Source organism: Charadrius vociferus, unplaced genomic scaffold (assembly GCF_000708025.1).
Source record: "Charadrius vociferus isolate BGI_N301 unplaced genomic scaffold, ASM70802v2 scaffold82, whole genome shotgun sequence".
Classification (NCBI taxonomy): Eukaryota; Metazoa; Chordata; class Aves; order Charadriiformes; family Charadriidae; genus Charadrius; species Charadrius vociferus.
In genome coordinates, this window is record NW_009647401.1 from 4,428,621 (window position 1) to 4,446,843 (window position 18,223).

General features: G+C 38.4%; 1 protein-coding gene across 4 annotated transcripts in view; it reads left to right on the forward strand.

The window, feature by feature from the left end:
- The first annotated feature begins 4,832 nt into the window (after positions 1 to 4,832).
- Positions 4,833 to 18,223, forward strand: part of EYA4 (EYA transcriptional coactivator and phosphatase 4) — a 50,249-nt gene continuing 36,858 nt past the window's right edge. For all 4 annotated transcript variants that reach the window (XM_009880174.1, XM_009880175.1, XM_009880177.1 and 1 more), the window contains exons 1-3: positions 4,833 to 4,953; positions 11,946 to 12,023; positions 17,922 to 17,988. In XM_009880174.1, the coding sequence (XP_009878476.1) occupies positions 4,833 to 4,953; positions 11,946 to 12,023; positions 17,922 to 17,988 (266 nt within the window). The remainder of the gene's footprint in view (positions 4,954 to 11,945; positions 12,024 to 17,921; positions 17,989 to 18,223) is intronic.

Sequence of the window (18,223 nt, forward strand, 5' to 3'; positions counted from 1 at the left end):
AAATTTCTGTGGGAAATGGAAAAAAATCCACCCCACTTGTCTTCAAAACCATGTAGTTGATCAGAGAGCTGAGCTGACAGCAGTAGGAAACAGATTTAGCTGAGTCTGAACAAGTCTGTTGCCCAACTTTCATATTGCTCTAAAAGTTAATTTTAAATAAAGGGAAATTCCCTGTTTGTTTAGTTTCAGAAGATCCAAGGTAGCTGACATCTTAATTGGACAAGGCTCCAGGTTTCTGTGAAAAAGTTTGGGATATGCTAGAACTGGGGTTACAACAGGAGGGGTCTAAGAAAAACAGGGGGGAAACTAAACAAAAAAACACAAATAATGTGGATTTTTGACACACTGAAGTTTAATAATGATTCTGCTAAAGAAAATTATGCAGAAAATTTCCTATCAAAGAATTTTAAAAAGAATAGCCTTTTTAAATCCTTTTAAAAATGTTTGTTCTGATTAATTTATAAACTTAACTAAAATGGTTCAATATTAAATAGCCTTTAGCTAGTCCATCTTTCAATTCTCTTTTATTTTGGATTTCCTGCAAATTCTGCACAGTAAGGAATTAGTATTTTTAAAATGGTCTGATTATACAAGGATTTGAAGTACTTTGTTTTCACATGAGGATATTTATTCTTTTATAAATCTTTGGTAAATTATTTCATACTTTCAAATTTGTTAGTAAAATCTTTGAAATATAGTAAAAGTAGATTGTGTAGCAAATAGTTTACATTTTAAAACATGATCTCTTGAAAGAAGAAAATTATCTAAATATGATCTACTTGTAGAATTCGTGAATGGAGTTTTGATTTGTGGAAGAACCCAGCTCTTAGTCCACGTTTATAGTAGTTTAATTTGGAATGCAAATGAATAACAGTTACAACAACCCAGATTTTCTGGAAATAGATTTTAATTCTGCTGAAGAAAAGCAGTGCACAAATGGATATGTGATTGTAATGAGAGAAAAAAACTACAGGAATTTTAAAAACACAACCCTAGAAGCAAGGCTTGAACTTTTTACCTTTAAAATCATACAAACGAAAGCTGTACAGAAATACAGTGATGCAGTTGTCAAATTGGGCAACCGTAATTAGCCATACTTAAACCTTCCTATGCAAGGTTGGGTTATGCTGCTGGGCTGTGCGCTGCGGTGGTCTGGGATGTATCACAAGATGTTTTCAGCTACCCTTGTAAAGATGGAGGCCGGGGTCGGTGGGGAGAATGTCTCTCTTTGGATGCTGTTCCTTAACACGCTTCTGAACATAGGTTAACCCTTGAAAAGATGTCACTTAAAGCCAGGGAACAAAATGTGGAAGGCTCAGGATTCATGCACAGCCATCTTTTTGATACAAACCAGCTTTGATTTGTTGGGGTTGTCCACATCCAGGTTGGAGTTAAAGGCCACGAGGATCTGGGAGGCTGTTCTGTGCAAATGGGATGTTTTAGGGACTTTTCCAGTAAGCCTCTAAAATGATCCACTAAGCATGTGCAAATACCAACTTTCAAAGACTTAATGTGTAGCCAAAACAGAATAAAAGACAAATCCATCTTGCCAGATTCCAGGTTTTCACTCAGGAGCTTGGAATCGTGCTAATGTTCTTCAAAAAAACAGTCAAGAGAAAATTAAAACATCTTACCAAGTACTCCTTTTCCTCTCAAAATGTATCTTTTGATACAATTTAGCATTTTACTTAATTACTCTAAAGTCTGAGACAATGCAAGAGGGGGAAGCCTAAAGCTGAAACAGTTACGAGCCTGGCAGAGAAAGAAAAAACAGAAAATAAAGTTATATTATGTAGTTTTTTTAAGCAGCTTTAACAATAGGCTTTATTCTGTCTAAATTGAAACACACTGCATTTACTAGAAAATGGCCTTTAATAAATAACTGCATAAACTTAGAAGTATTAATTGGTCCTTCGGAGATCACTCTTTTTTACTTTTTTTAGTGCGGGAAAACACATACTGAACCCGAACCTGCTTCTGATTAAGTCAGTGAAAGCAGGACTCTGATAAACATTTAGTTTGACAAAATTAATTCAAGATGTTGGAATCATTTCATCCATTTTATTAAGCATTTTTCCTGAATTCCTCCATTCACTGAAACTGTAAGATTTTAGTAGGTCTCTTACATCTTTCCGAGAAATTTTTAGGCTAAAGGTAAACTAAATGCATCCAGAAAGGTGAATTGAATGACATCTGTTACACAGAAGGTAACATGTGCACTTGAATAAATATATCACACAGGGATATATTAAAATAATCCCTTTACTTGTTCACACAGCATAGAGCACCCAGGATAAGTATAATGTATACACATGGTTTTTGTGAAACTTTTTATTGGATTGGATATCCTTTTTATCCTTAATAGACTACCAATAAGTGCAAGATGTCTTTTACTTACCAAGAGAAAATGTCTATTTGTAAATGTACTACTTTTAAAAAAGTATTAATTAACTAACTTGCCATGTCTGTGCACCAGGATGCCTTTCACTGTAGAAAACAGATACAAGGCGAATATAATTCAGTTCTGCATGAAAGCACTGCATTACATACTGGTATGGAACAAAACCTATTCCTTTTACAAAGTCAGACCATTTATATTCTTTGCTAGACAAAGGAAAATCATTTCATGATTCGAGTGTGAAAAGTGCTTAAGATGGATACATCTTAAATACAGTAGCTAGGTAAATCAATGATTTTTCTTATAAAAAATTGCTGAAGCATTTACATCTGTGGCCATGATACATGCCGGTCTGAAAAGAAATTATTGTCATATTTGTGCTAAACAAGGAAAAAGGCACATGTGAACTGTCTAGGCTAGAACTGCCTATTAGATATCTCTGGACTGATCATACTTGAAGAGGAAATCATGACACTTAAACTGCTCAGTGAACACGTGGGGAGCATTACACTGTGTATGCAATGAAACACATTGTTTATTTTGTGTAGCATTCTCCTGCTCCCTTAAATACATACAAGATGGAAACTCATAGACTTTTTTTAACCTTTAGCTGCTATCCTTGTACAGAAACTACTAAACAAAGACCAACGGACTAGTAAACCACTTCAGTTCATTGTATTTCATCTAAGACTGATCGCATTTCCAGTAGACAGCAAGTATAATGCACTGCTGACAGATGTGTAGCAACGTATATACAATTAGATGAAGAAATCCGGGTCAAGGCAGTTCAAATCTCAGTTTATGCCTTTGCATTTCCTTGAATACGGCTGTAAAATTCTTACCTGCTGATGCGTGGCCCCCTGCAATATCAGCTTTCCCCTGCACATCCAGGCTGCTGCTGGGGAGGCTGCCCTGCCAGCAGAGTATCGGTGCATCTCAGGCTCTATTTGAGCATTTACTGGAGTAAATGGGATTCTTTGCTTCATGTGCCTTTGGGTGTATTTTCCCAGTTGAGATGTAGTATGTCCTACATTTCCTGGAAGATACTCAAAATGTGACAGCTCTCAATCCGTGTCTTGTGTTGGATGGAATGCAATGAGAGGCAAGCTAAAGCATCCAGAGAGCAACTGAATTAGGAGCACAACATGGGAGACATTTTTGTTCTGTAGGGTTTTTTAATTTTCCTTACCTTGGAGAATAAAAAAAGAGATCCAGACAGCAGACCCGTATTTGATGGAAAGATAGTGGGGTTTCGTTTGGGTTGTTTTTTAATTCAGAGGAAGATGTGTGGAGCACAAAAGATAGGCAATTTCAAAGTGAAACTTGCAATTAATACTTAAGACGCTGGGTAGTACCTTAATGATTTGGCACTGATTTTCCTGGTCGGAATATGAATATGCAGGAGCAGTTATTCTTACTGAACTATCCCGACTGTTCATCTCTTTCCTAGCCATTTCAGTCTTCTACAATGTAACTGGGTTTTCGCAGCTCTGTAAGACAATCTTTCTGTTGGCCTTTGTAGGATACATATGGTAAATGGTTCTCCGGTTGCAGATGGGCTGGCAACTTTGCTTATACATAGCAAAAATGTTTCTTTGGGGAAAAAATCTGTGTAATTAATTTATAAATGAAGCAAGGAATAGGCGAGCACACACTGCAAATTGGATTGCAATTACCGGTCTAACAAGAAACGCTCCTTGTCTGCTTTGTCTGCTTTGCCTAAGAAAGGCAGATCTGTTGTCACTGATTGAAAGCCACCCACAGTCCCCCAGTACAACTGTGATGCTGAAATCCATTGCGGGCTAAATTCACTTGAAATTTTGCAAATTTCCTAGAAATTACTCAGAAGAAAAAAAAAATATCAAGTGAACTAGTAAGAATATACGCATTTGTAAGAGTGAAGAATCTTCCAGATGCCTGTGAAAGTTCTGTTCATTCACCGGTGTGGTCTGTTCCTATGATTTAGTGCAGATGCAGTGACTTCTGGTGGTTGGAATACAGATAATGGGAGGCAGAAGTTCCTATGCTGACTTTTTGTGTACTGACTGACTTTTCTCTTAATTTCTCTGTTTTCTGAGTAAGAAACACCTGCATACATGCATTTATCCCTTTATCCCTCCATCTGTCCATCCATGTATTTGACTCCTTCATGAACATCTTTTACAGGCTCTTTGAGCAGTTTCCTAAGCCTGTGTCATTTACTTCATAGTACCTAAAGGAAAAGTGAAAAATACTGGCATTGTTGCTCACATCAAATTAGTAGCTGCTTTCCTAAGTTTGGTAAAAAACAAAGATCTTGAAGGAACCTGTATTGATCTGTTAATCTGGCTGCGTTACAAACTTTCCGTGTGAAAAAACGTTGTTATAGAAAAAGTAGATTGTTATAGATCATATCACAATCCATTTAAATACTGTCATCTTTTTTAACAGGTCTATGGAAATGCAAGATCTAGCAAGTCCTCATAATCTTGTTGGAAGTAGTGATGCACCAGGTAGTTCCAAACTGGATAAACCTAATCTCAGTAGTACATCAGTTACAACAAATGGAACAGGAGGTAAGTATAAGACACTGCTGGAACACAGAAAGTTTTGGCTAGTTTTTAGTTATATGCATTTTTTAACTTAATCTCAAGGATGAGCATAAACCCATTTATAAATCCAGCAAGAATTATGAAAAAATGACAGTCACACCAGTGCAAACCTACTGATTCCAACAGCACTTCTTTGATTTGCACCAACTGAAGTAAGAGGCAGAACTGTGCCAAGGTGGAACAAGGAAAATCTTGGAATGGTTGATTTGAACAAAGTGTTAAAGGTTTGGTTATACCTGTTGGCAGCTCTAAATAGATTGCATTTTCTTCATCATGCTTCATTGCTGAGTACTCTTGTACCCTGAGCTACACCCATTTAAGTTAATTTCAAAGCTCTGTCAAAAGAATTGCGTAACAATTACGCTTAGGTAATTTTTTTACCTGATGAACGTGCTAATTCCATTTCTTGGCAGGTAATGAAAGCTTTTTGTAAAGAGATTTTTAGTTTGTCCTCAAAACTTACTGGTTATTACTGCTGCATCTTTTACTGTAGGGCCAGCACTACCATGCAGCTACAACACAGATGTTGCAATGCTTTCAGATAATAGGTTCTGCCGTAGCTGAATTGCAGCAGTGGGGGGCAGGGTACCACATTCTGAGATGGAGTCCTGTTCCTGTTAGTGTCCATGAGAGTGACACCATGGATACAAGTCAAGCTAGAGTTTCAGCCCTCTTTATTGGAGTTTATACTTTGTTGTCTATTTTAACAGTTGGCACCAAGAAAATTTTTTTGGTTCTTTCTGGCCACAGTGTAAAGCATTTTATTCACTTATCCCTATTTTTAAAAAAATCTGTCAATGTCAATGAAAAGTGTATGTGCCTGTGAGGGTAACAGAGCTCTGCAGAGAAGGTCTGAGTCGTCAATCTATTTATATTTTAAAACAGGATCCTTATTCCGGCATAAAGAGAATGGAAAACTTCAGGCATATTATTAAAGAACACTAATAACTAGATGCGTCTATATTATACTTGCACAAATAAACCAGTTAAAATGATACTCATAAAAACAATACAATGCAGTTAAAAGACTTGGCTCAAAGTGCCAAAACACTTACTTGCCTTGAACACTATTCGCATACACTGAACAGACGTTGGGAGAATGAACCATTGTACTATTCCTGTTCTCAGGAGACAACATGACTGTGTTAAATACTGCAGACTGGTTGCTGAGTTGCAGTACTCCCTCTTCTGCAACAAGTATGAGAGACCCTGGTACAGTGCATGTGTGTGGTGGTGTGTCTCCGTGACTGCTGTGTAACACCCTTCTTGGTTTGCTCTGTTCTTTTGTTATGCGGTTTGAACATTTTCATGGGGTTCCCCCTCCCCCCTTCTTTTTTCCTCCCCTTCTCAGAGGCCTTTTCTACAGCCAGCAAACTGGTAGGAAATTGCAATAAATAGTTGTCATACCAAACTTTGAAAGTCATTTGATGAGCAAGGAGAATTTAACCCACCTACAATTAGCTGAACTGTCTACATGCTCTGAGAGAGTGGGAGAGCCCTGTGGTGATCAGCATTGCTGGGAACTGCCAGTAGTCAGCTTTGCTGGAAGTCAGACCAATGGATTTTCCACCTAATGCCCATTTGTTTTTCGTTTATTTTTAGGTACAACATTGCATGATTACCTGAGTACAAATCAAAGTTGGCATTATTGTTGCTACTTCTACTACTGCTTTCATTATTAATTAAAGCTTATGTCTAGAGTACCACTACATGTAACTTGCCACTTTAAGAATATTTGGCCAAATTTTCCAAGCTATTGTTTTCATTTATGAGTTTCCTGTCATGTAGTATTAATTTTTATGAGTTATAACAATTAATAATAATTATACATGTGACACTCTTGCAGTACTTATGGGACTAATCATAGGTGTGAACATGCATCACCATGACTCTCTACAAGCCATTACACAGATGCTTAAGTTGTGCAGGTTTGAACTAAAGTTAGGAGGATCTCAAAAACTTTTCTTTTTAAAAAACCCTCAGAATTAGCTTGCTATTTGTAAACCACGTATCCAGAGAGAATTAACCCCCCAAAAAAGCTAAGACTCAAGCTCAAAAGATGCTTTGCACTACAATAACTGATTTGATGTGAATGGTCCGGCTGAGTTACAAGAATTTAAATAGAGGTAATAATTTAAATACGAATTATCAGTTAAGGAAGGACTGAACTAACTTAGTCTATCACCTCAGTTAACTCTTCAGCATGTTCAGATAAATGTGGAAGGTAATAATTTAAATACGAATTATCAGCAGTGAGGAAATGTAATGTCAAAGTCCTGTCAATCTGATTTTCCATAGGCAGTAAAACGTTTAGATCTGTGCTTCAAGTTGAGTATATTCTGAGGAAAACCCTTAAAGCTTGCTAAAAGAAATAGAAAAATCATTCCTATGACAAGCTGTGTGGCTTATTGTTTCACGTGAGCTTTTAGTCAGACTTGTTTGCTCTAATAACTATTGCACTTACTTGTCCTGCTTCATGCACAGTAGTAGCATCTCTTGCCCCTAAAACACTGGGTTCATTTTCAGTCCTTATCATAGAGAGGTTCTTTAGGAAAAAAAGGAATTGGCAGAGTAGTAGTCATGTTGGTCTGCTAAGTCCTTTCATCAGGTAAAGAACTTACATTGTAGAAGCTGTTGCCTGTTGGGAGCTGTATTCTAAGTTCATAGAATTAAATTTGGAAGGGATCCCTGGAGGTCAGCTGTGCCAACCCCTGCTCAGAGCAGGGCCAACTTTGCTGTTAGATCATGTTGCTCAAGGCAGCGTCTAGTTGAGTGTTGAATGTCTCCAAGGTGGAGGTGCCACAGCCTCTCTGGGCACCTGGCCCACAGCCTGACTGCTCTCACGGCAAAGAATTTCCCTCTTACATCTAATTGGATTTTTCCCTTGCTCTAGCTTGTGTCTGTTGCCTCGTGTTGTTTCACAGGGCACCTTTTGAGAAGAGTGTGCCTTTGTTCTTCATCATCTTTGCACCTTCCCATTAGATAGCTGCAGGCAGCAATCCGCGCTCCCCTCAGCCTTCTCTTCCTAGGATAGAACAAACCCAGCTTCTTCTGTCCATCCTTGTACATCATATGCCCAGGCCCTAACCATCGTGGTAGCTCTACTGTGTTAACACACAGTCTTCCCTGTTAGCAGCACTCAAATGTATTTCCAGCTTGAGATTGTTTTTCATTTTATTTTCACTCTTTCAATATGTAAACAAAAAATTAAAACTAATCCACACTTTAAAAAATAGAATATTAAATGTATAGCCTTTAAAGCATTCATCCAAAATGCTAGTTCGAACTCTTAGTCTTTGCATTATGTCTAGAGCAGTTGCCATGGTGGTATCAGAACCATGCTTTATCTCACATGTGGGAAACACCAGGATGATTCTGTGTTTTTAATTGGTGTCAGCTTTTATTTTTATTTCAGCTTTAAATGTTCCTCGGTTTTTGAGCTGATGTTAGAATTCTTTTTTTTTTAGTTAGCTTTGTGCTTTTTCCCCTCTTGGCTTAATGACATGCAACATAAAGAATGAAAGGTAATACTCAGCTACACTGAGGAAAGACCTTGATGAATTCCTTACTGTGATAAAATCTGAATGTAACAAAGTAGAACTGTTTAAAATCAATCACATATAAAAATACTTTCTACACGTATTTTTCAACAAAACACAGTGCCAATATGATGTTTTTCCTCAAGTTAAGTACATGAGGGAGTTTCTTTTGGTTTAGATCCTTTTCGGCTTGATAGGGAGAGAAAAAGATGGTGACTGTTGGTGCTGATGGAAGTACACTGCAGCTGGCATTAACCAGAACTAGGCACGGCTCTGAAGTAAACATTTCAATTCACTACTGAAGTTTTTGTTAAATAAAACAGTTAGGGACATACTGAATGCAATACCAAATATAGGTTTGTAGCTAGGTATGGGCAGTGGTGGGATACCTTCTTGAATGGAAACAAATAAAGGTACTAAAAAGTAGGTTTTTCCACCTAGGTATATGTCCATACTCTACAGAGAAAAGAGACACGTACCTTATAAAGTAAACTATGACCAAAGATCTCCAGAGGGGAAAATACAAATCTTCGCAACTTAGTATGATTTTTCATTCTCCTAATGAAGTACATGCAGATATCTGTATGTAGTAATCAGAAAACAAAGTAATTTAGTTACTTTTCATGCTTCAGGCAAGAATACATATTCCACGTGACAGAGGCCTGAGGTTCAGTGGAGGCAATTGTCTTGTGACAAATGACCCTTACACTTTTTCTTGATGTATATTTTAATGAAAATAAAATCGCATCTCATCTAAATAGAGAAATAGGAATGGTTGATTACTCTTATGAATGACTTTGTTCATTTTGTGTAATTCTTGTCACAGCTTTTTTTTTTTTTTTTAAATCAGAGGATAGTAGCCTGCAAAATGACAAAGAGTGCACAACAGCTAGAAAAAATGTGGCTAAAATTCTTCCCTGATGATTTTGTATTGAATTAATATCCTGCTGCTTGCAGGGAGAATGTATGGGTGTGGCAGTTTTATTAAAGAGAAACAATAAGGAAGTGAAGTCTACATTTAAAAGGTACACATTCAAATATTTTTTAATCTCACACAGTAAATGGAAAGATACAACTGTTTAGCTTGTGTAAGAAAGTGCTGCTTAGTTTCCTTAGCACTGGGGCACTGCTGACACCGCAGGTGACTCTCCCTGTCACAGAGACAAACACATCCCAATTTCTTAAATGTTCACAGGCATCCCTTTGAATTCAGCATAGGTCACTTGTGCAATTGTAGACATCTGCAGCATCCCATATGACTTACCAAAGTAAGATCCCTTAAGCAGTGTGACTGGAAATGGGGTGTGATATCATAGGAGAGGTGAATCACACAGGGCCCTTCATGGGCGGCTGTACTGATAGCTGTGCAGCTCCCGGTGAGATCCTCGTTGTGCTCACAGACACAGGGAGGAACAGCAGTATGGCTCTGTAGGTGATGTTTCCCATGAGAAAACCAAATCCTTTATTTAACTCATCCACCACCTTTTGATCTACAGACTGTAAGTGGGATGGTGAACTCAAAGGCAGCTCAGGCTGTATTTGGACTGACTTACCCTCTGGAAGCACCTCTCTTTATCAACTGGACATAAAGGGAGATTAGTATGCACCTAATTTATATGCATAAGTTAGGTGATTGAATCTGAACCATAGTTTGTAAATGCATTGCCAGATCAGAACATTAAAGTTTTCCTCTCCCCTTACTATTGCCCGTATAGTCAAACGTGGATGAAGTGATGTTGACAGACGAGAGCTTTGGTCAGCTTAGCTGATGTCCCTCTGAGGCATCAGGTAACCAATTGGCAGAAAATGCCTTTGCTTGGCATATGTTAGACCTGCTGGGGGAGGAGGGGGAAGGGGGACCGGACTCTGCCAGCCCAACAGACACAGCAAAGGCTTCTCCACAAATCCCAGACTGTGTCCTTGGAATTTCCATACCTGGCAAACAACCACGGTAGTGACCCATGCAGATTCTCATTGCCACTTTGCTGCCCCACTGGGCAGTGACCAGTCCTGTGGTTGCTGATATGTATGTGATGAATGCTCACACACACCCCTAACTGACATCCACAAAACAATTGTGATAATATGTTGATGGGTTCCACATTCCACATCAGAGCCATAAGGATGATCCAAGGGCTGGAACACCTCTCCGATGAGGAGTGGCTGAAAGAGTTGGGACTGTTTAGCCTGGAGAAGAGAAGGCTCCGGGGAGATCTTAGTGCGGCCTTCCAGTACCTAAAGGGGGCCTACAGGAGAGCTGGGGAAGGACTTTTTACTAGGGCATGTAGTGACAGGACGAGGGGGAATGGCTATAAACTGGAAGAGGGCAGGTTTAGATTAAACATTAGGAAGAAGTTTTTCACTTTGAGGGGGGTGAGGCACTGGAACAGGTTGCCCAGAGAGGTTGTTGAGGCCCCATCCCTGGAGGTGTTCAAGGCCAGGCTAGATGTGGCCTTGGGCAACCTGGTCTAGTGGGAGGTGTCCCTGTCTATGGCAGGAGGGTTGGAACTCGATGATCTTCAAGGTCCTTTCCAACCTAAACCATTCTATGATTCTATGATTTGTCAGTCAAACATCTAATAAAAGCTGCAGTGTATTCTATACCACTGTTTCTTACCACACCAATTAGAAGGGTGATTCCCAAACTCCTTTACAAAAGCCCATGCCAGATGGTCTGTTCAGGTAACATTAAACTATAAAATCTACACCGCCTCTGTGGTGCTTTCAGTTATAGCTTGGATGGTGAGAGTGCATGATGATCCATAAGATACAATTTGAATACAGAGTGGACCCAAATGTTTGGTAACCTCTGAGTTAGAAGCTGACTTGTCCTGGCTGTCGTTTGTGTGCTAATCTAGTTCTTTTGCTTTTTTTTTTCTTTTAAACTTCTCTCTTCAGTTATGGAAAATTGCTTGCTGGTGACCTAGCTCAAAATGCCCCCCCCCCCAGACTCCATAAAAGGGGAAGGGGAAAGGCAGAATGCTGGCACTGTGAAAGTAATTTGCTTCTATATGAGCATGAAACCATTTTATTATTATTGTTCCACTTGTCAGGCAAAACTATTTTTGTTATGTGCTACATCCCTTGACAGCTAATGTTTCCTTCCTCTTTGCTACTCTTAGGGAGTTGTTAGAATCAATTAGATTTAGGTTGAAATCTCCCCAGAAGATATTGCAGTTGCTAAAACCAATAGATAGACGAATGCACAGATAAAAAGCTCTGTAGATGCATGGTGATTGCAGATGGAGCAAGTGTGTATTGTCTCAACACGGTGATAGAGCAAAGGTAGAAGCTGTTGCATCGCATGCTTGTTCTAGCTGGACTACCGCTAGTGAGACTGGCATGAAGACTCCAGTATAAATTTAGAAGTAAAATCTCATGTCTACTTATTCTTCTATGTAGTGTCTCTTCTTGCAGTCAAAACAGAACCCATGAACAGCAGTGAAACAACAACAACAACTGGAGATGGATCGCTTGACACTTTTACTGGGTCAGGTAAAGCCATAATAAGATCACGTATTGTTAGATGCACATTAATATAGAAGTTAATAACCTTCACTAATGAACCGTTCGCTGCATGGACGCAATCTTTAAAAGACTACAATAAAGTAACATTTTAATACCAAATAATAATAACCATAATGATAGCTTTTTCATTTTTGTAATTTAAAATCTACAATTTTCATGAGCCATGATCTTAAAGAAGCTTTAATGATGTCGAAGATGGTCAGTGTATGCAAACGTCTTATAGTGATAATGTTATTATTGTACTGTAGATTTTTCTCTGCATTAGTCTTGTACGACATTAGGAAGAAAAAATGGATTGTATTTTTTGTGGCTGGATGTAACAGCCATTCTGATTTGTAAAATTTAAAATCTTAAGGGTGATATTTCAGTGCTAATCTTTTTATTCCTATGAGCAGTGTGTTAGTTTAAACAGTGACCAGATTGCCATAAAATACTTTCTTTCCATGAAAAGTCCATATTTTACTTTAAATAATCATAAGTTTCAGTTACTTCTTCTTAAAAAATTCAGACAAACAGCAATTTTGAATTAGATTACTGTAAATTATTAAAAGGTGATGAACTGTGGAAAAGTATAGATAATCTGGCTTCTAATCATTAAGATGAGTCCTGCTAATAATAATATTAACAAGGAGAGGTGGAAGAATAAATTTTGCATCTGAATATACCAGTTCAGTGATGTCCTGACTGAAGTGTCACTGAAACCAAGAATTGCCACTCCATATTGATACAGCTTTTGTTTTGGTAGGCTTAGATAGTTAAGCCCTATTTAAAATATTCTGGAAAACACAATGTATCAGTGTAATGAAAATATTTTACAATTTGAGTTTATGTTTCTGGAATTGTTTTTTAGGCATCAGTAAATGCAGATATACTCCAAAGTTGGTTATTCAGAAAAGTATTTGTAACAAATTTAGTGCCTGAAGAAAAGGTCTTTTGTGAGATGTAAAGCAAGCATATACCATTTCTAATTAGAAAAAAATGAAAACATTGTCCTCATTATGATTATACTGAAAGGAACTCCATCAACTTAAAGTCTAACAAGTTCCATAAAAAAATAAATAGCCTTGACTAAAGATTAGCTTTTCTTTTTCACTCTGTTGTTGCTCTGTCCAAAAATTATATTTGTAATGATTACAGATTATAAAATGGCCAACCATATATATGATTTTGTCATTGTTGGTGAAATTTTATCAGGTTCTGCCATGTATGTAGGATATCTGTGTTGGATTCCATGTATAAAAGATGGCTAAGGCAACATTTTCATGAAGGGGTGCCAAAAATTGCAGCCTCCAGTTCAGGATTAGATCGCTAAGTAACAGCTTGATTTCCCCAGGTGCCACTCAGCCGTTAACTACCACTGACTTCAAAAGAAGTGTTGCGATCTCTACACTTGGGAGATTTGGAAACAATGGTGTCTCCAAAAAAAGGCAGGAATTTGAGCCTTACGCAATAATTTTTGTCTGTTAGCCACCTGCAAACTCAAAAGAAATATGAACCAAATTCTCAGTTTAGGCCACAAACTCAAGTATTAAATGAGAGTGGTCGTTCACAGTGGGAAATCAATAGTCTGCCTGTCTGGGTGACGTGCACTCTTCATCATCAGGGCGAGACGCAGAGCTGCCTTGATAACACACTGAGCCTTTCATAAAGAGTAAATCCATTACTTTCACATTTGCCTTTTACTGGTACTTTCAAATTGGACAATTTGGTTGGCTCAGTTTTGTTGAAGAAGTGCTAAAGCACAATAAAAACTCACCCCAAAAAAGTATTTCTCTGACTTTTTAACCTAACTGGTTATTTAGGAAGTTTAGTGGGTTGCCAAAGACAATAAATACTGACCAGTAGAAAGATGTCATTTCAGACAAACCAGCTGCAACTGAAAATAATGCATAACAAAGCCCAACACTGAACAGTTTGTTTGTTTCCTAATAATCAGTTACATGCATGTGTTATTCCCAGCTGTGACAAGGTGATAATGCTCGTACTTTCTTGCAGCTTTCAGAGCACCTGTGAGCTCATTTCTTGAGGATGCTTAGACATATAGGCCGCTAGCAAGGTATCACCTACTCTGTCTTACACAAGCATAGGTCAGAAGGGCACAAGCATCCTTGGTTGAGTGGGGAAGGATTTAGGTATGTTATTAAATATTTTATGAAATGGGACATGGGTGAAAAGAGAACTCCTGTTGCTGAGACCCATTTGAGAGTCTTTCATACAGAAATCCTCTCCTTCAAATATTCTGCCCATTAAAATCTATTTCCATGCTTCAAGGGCAATCAAAACCCATGACATGTCCTGGAGCTGAACAGAAGGCTGAACAAGCCCAGTAGCATGTAAGGTAGCCAGCTCTGTCCCTAATGACCAGCGGTAACACAGAAAGCGATGGTCAGACAGACTGTGTGAGGTGTAGGAAAGGAGAGACAGACTACCATTCACAGGGAACTGTGATGAACCCCAATCTTTGACTGAAAAGTTGAAAAATAAAGCACATAGATGTCTTGAATTTAGAGGGACAGTTGCCACAGTGGCCTTGCCCGGGCCATTGGGCAAGCTCCTGCTCAGGGCTGCAGCTCCCGTGTTGCAGCTCACGCGCAGGACTCGGGTTCCTCCATCCTGCAGAGCTGCCCCTGGGAGAAACTGTGCCTCTTAGCAAGGGTTTTACAGGTGTCGAGTCATGTTGCGCACCACTCTTCCTCCTCCTTCTTCTTCTAAGAATGGCAGTTGGTAATTAATATCGCTATACTCGATTTGAAGCTTTGTGGTCCCACGGCAGACCCCCATTGGGGTGGGTGTTCAGGGGATGTGGAGAGCTGCAGAACAGCCTTGAGTATTTTCATTCTCTCTGAATTTGCTGCAACTGCCGTACTGTGAGCGCATGCATTCTTGTGTTTATATTGCTTACAATGCCGGATTAATTTGAGAACTGTTTATCATTTTAATGGGGCGGAGAGAGAGACATTTGAAGTTCTCATCATCCTTTTTACTTAGTATTTGTTACACACAAAAATGATACAGGAAACAATTTCTGAAGGCTATAAACGCGAAGTTAGGAAACACCACTGCTGTATAACCTACATTTGGTCCCCTTGTGTGTAGACATTGTGATTTGTTATTTAAATTAGATCCTTTTAACCTAAACTCTTTGCGCAGAATTTTCCAGATGTGTAATGAAGAAACACAAAATTCCAGCCTGTGTTAATATAATGAACCCAACATGTGCTCTCAGGACAGTTTATGGTCATTTAAATTCTCTGGCCACCTTGGCCAGTTGAGCTGATAGGGTAACTGGTAAGAGCTGGCTGTCAGATTCTTGTCGCCTCTGTGAGTCAGCGTTAGTGGGGACTGGAATACCCCCTCAGCGCCATAGTAAGACTTGAGAAATCGAGGCTCTTATACCTGCCCTTAAGAGCAGTCCTCTGGTAAATTCAAGTAGTGAAGTCTTAGAAATATTTGTTTTTTTCAGAGAAGGAACAGTTTTGATTTTTAATATAAGCAACATAAAACTGTGTTTAACCCCATTCATATAAATAACTATATAAAGTGACACAGTTAGAACAACTGTAACAACCTGGCTCCATTGCTGACAGTCCTCAGAAGCAGGGTTAGGAGGCTATCCAGCAGTGAAAGTTTTTTAAGTTTGATAACCCTTAGAATTACCAATCTGATCTATGAGATACAGGCGTAGTCCACAGGGTCTACTCAGTCATAATGTTCTCTTATGGTAGGTCTTATACCCTGTGCTTCTCAAACATCTCACAGTCTAAAATGTAGTGCGCAAATCAATGGGACGAGCTGTCAGAGAAAGAGCGAAAGGAACAGGCTTTTTAGTTTGAAAGGTGCACAATTTACTTTGGGGCCACTTGCCTCTTTTTTTCTGTCTTCCCTACAACCGGTAGTATCGTCAGGGGAAAAAAAAAAAAGGTATTTTATTTTCTTGTCTGAATTTATGAAATAAGGTATATGGAGAAAGAATAAAAAAGCAGGCAGGACAGTTTTTGCTGAAAAGCATTAAGTTTTGATAGCTCAAGCGATTCAAATGAACAGTCGTTCATTTTTTGTAGTTTACATCAGGTGTGGTGGAATGGTAAATGTGCTCTAACCAAACTGATTAATCAAGTCAGCTGTCATCCAGCAAATAGTCAGATAAAAAGTGGAGCAGTACAGGCAAAAAAGATCCAATAAGCTGATAATGGATCACAAAAGTTCCTTGCCCTGAGAATCACCAAGGTCACTCTGTTAGCTATTGCTTGTCTTTAGAAAGGTCATAGGGGTACAACAGGGAACACTAATTACTCTTCAAGCCTTAAGCAACTGAGAGCATCCTGTAGAGTTCTATGGACTGATTATGTTGATATATACAGCTATAGGTTCATCTAACTCTGGGAATAGCTGTACGCACACCTAGTGGATCACTCTGTGGGTTGAGCTTAAGCCACGGAAAAGCGTTCTCAACAACAACAACAAAAGAATATCCATAGAAAATCAAACTCAGCAGATTTCCATCACAAACAAAGCCTTGATATCTTTTCAGTCAGCAACTCTTTTATGAAATCTGGTGGCACATGTTCCAAAAATTATTATCCAGTTCTTCTTTATTTTCAGGCCATACTCAACTGCACATTTAAAAAAGCAGCTAATTGTTTTTCTTCTACTGTATTTTCCTTTTAAGTCTTACATGTTCTAAATGTGTTTAAACTAGCTTTAAAAATATGAAGTTCTGCATATGTTCAAAGCAATAGATCTCAAAGACATTAATTAGGCCTGGTTGTAGAAATATATCATGTTTCATAAAATAGTTAGGAACCTAAACCTATTTGTCACTTATATAATTCTGAAAGTTCATTTCTCCTACCATTACGAACAACTCAGGAAGAGGGTACACTTTGAAGTACAACTATGATTGATTAGACTAAAGACATTCCAGAGCTTCGTTGTGTACTACTTTAATCTTTTGAAAAGTGAATGAACAGCAGATGGCCTAATAAAGACACTCTGTATGTTTGCCCAGTATGGATTTGCTCTGAAGGGATTGGTTCAACACTTTAGAGTACATATATTTGGAATACATCTGTCTTAGTCAAGACAGATGGCTGAAGGAAAAGAGAAACTGCCAAACACTTGGAATTAATCCAATGTGAGCACCGCTTCTGAATGAAATGTTAATGGGATATGACTATTGTTCTGTCAGCTTGCTTGGAACAATGCAGCTGTGAATAGTACAGACATACACAATTTTGATGGCTACTGGACAGGACTGTTTATGCTTACTTTGGAAATAAAACTATTGTTGTTAGTGGCAATGTTCTAATTGGCCTGTTGATAAGGAATGGTATTTGTTGTCTAGTAGTCAATCTGGTATCTTCCATCACCTAAGCTGCTAAAATTAACCACACCCATGTAAAACCTATTTTTCCTACCCAGTATTAAAATGAAACTTGTTAATATGATACTTTAAAAGTATTTGCATGTTATTGCAATCCCATGTTTATACCATACATTAAATCATAAGATTCTTTTTAACTACCAATTTTAATAAAACTTGCAAATTTGAATAATCTATGGTGTGTGGATCACAGATAATGTATGAAATTTGTACCTCTGCAACATACTCACAAACATATTAGTCAAGCTGAAAAAGCATGACACCCCCACACCAACTGAAAGAGTTCTGTACACTGGTGAATTGTTTGGGAGATCTTGATTTTTGTATGAAGATGTTGCAGTTGAGGTGACAGCTACTTTACAGAAAAGCTGTCTGTTTCAATAAGCTTCTTGGCTAATGTTGTTTCATTAGTATTCAGACTGTTTGGCTGTATTAGTCTCATGATAATTCTAACTGCTGTACTCTTGTTTTCTGTTTTGCAGTAATAACAAGTAGTGGCTACAGCCCAAGATCAGCGCACCAGTACTCTCCGCAAATATATCCCTCCAAGTTAGTGTCTGCCTCTCTTCTAGTCTTTTATAGGGAATTGACCTTGGCTGTAGGCAGTTCTGTGGTTTGTTGCGAGCAAGGGTTCATCAGCAGAAGAAACAGAGAGAAAGGAAAATACTTAAACCTCAGTACTGACTCCATTATAGTGCTCTCTCCAACTTTTTTTTCCTCATGTGGCTGCGGAGTAAGATCCTGCTCTGTGCAGTATTGCTGCACAAGAAATACCCTTGAATAT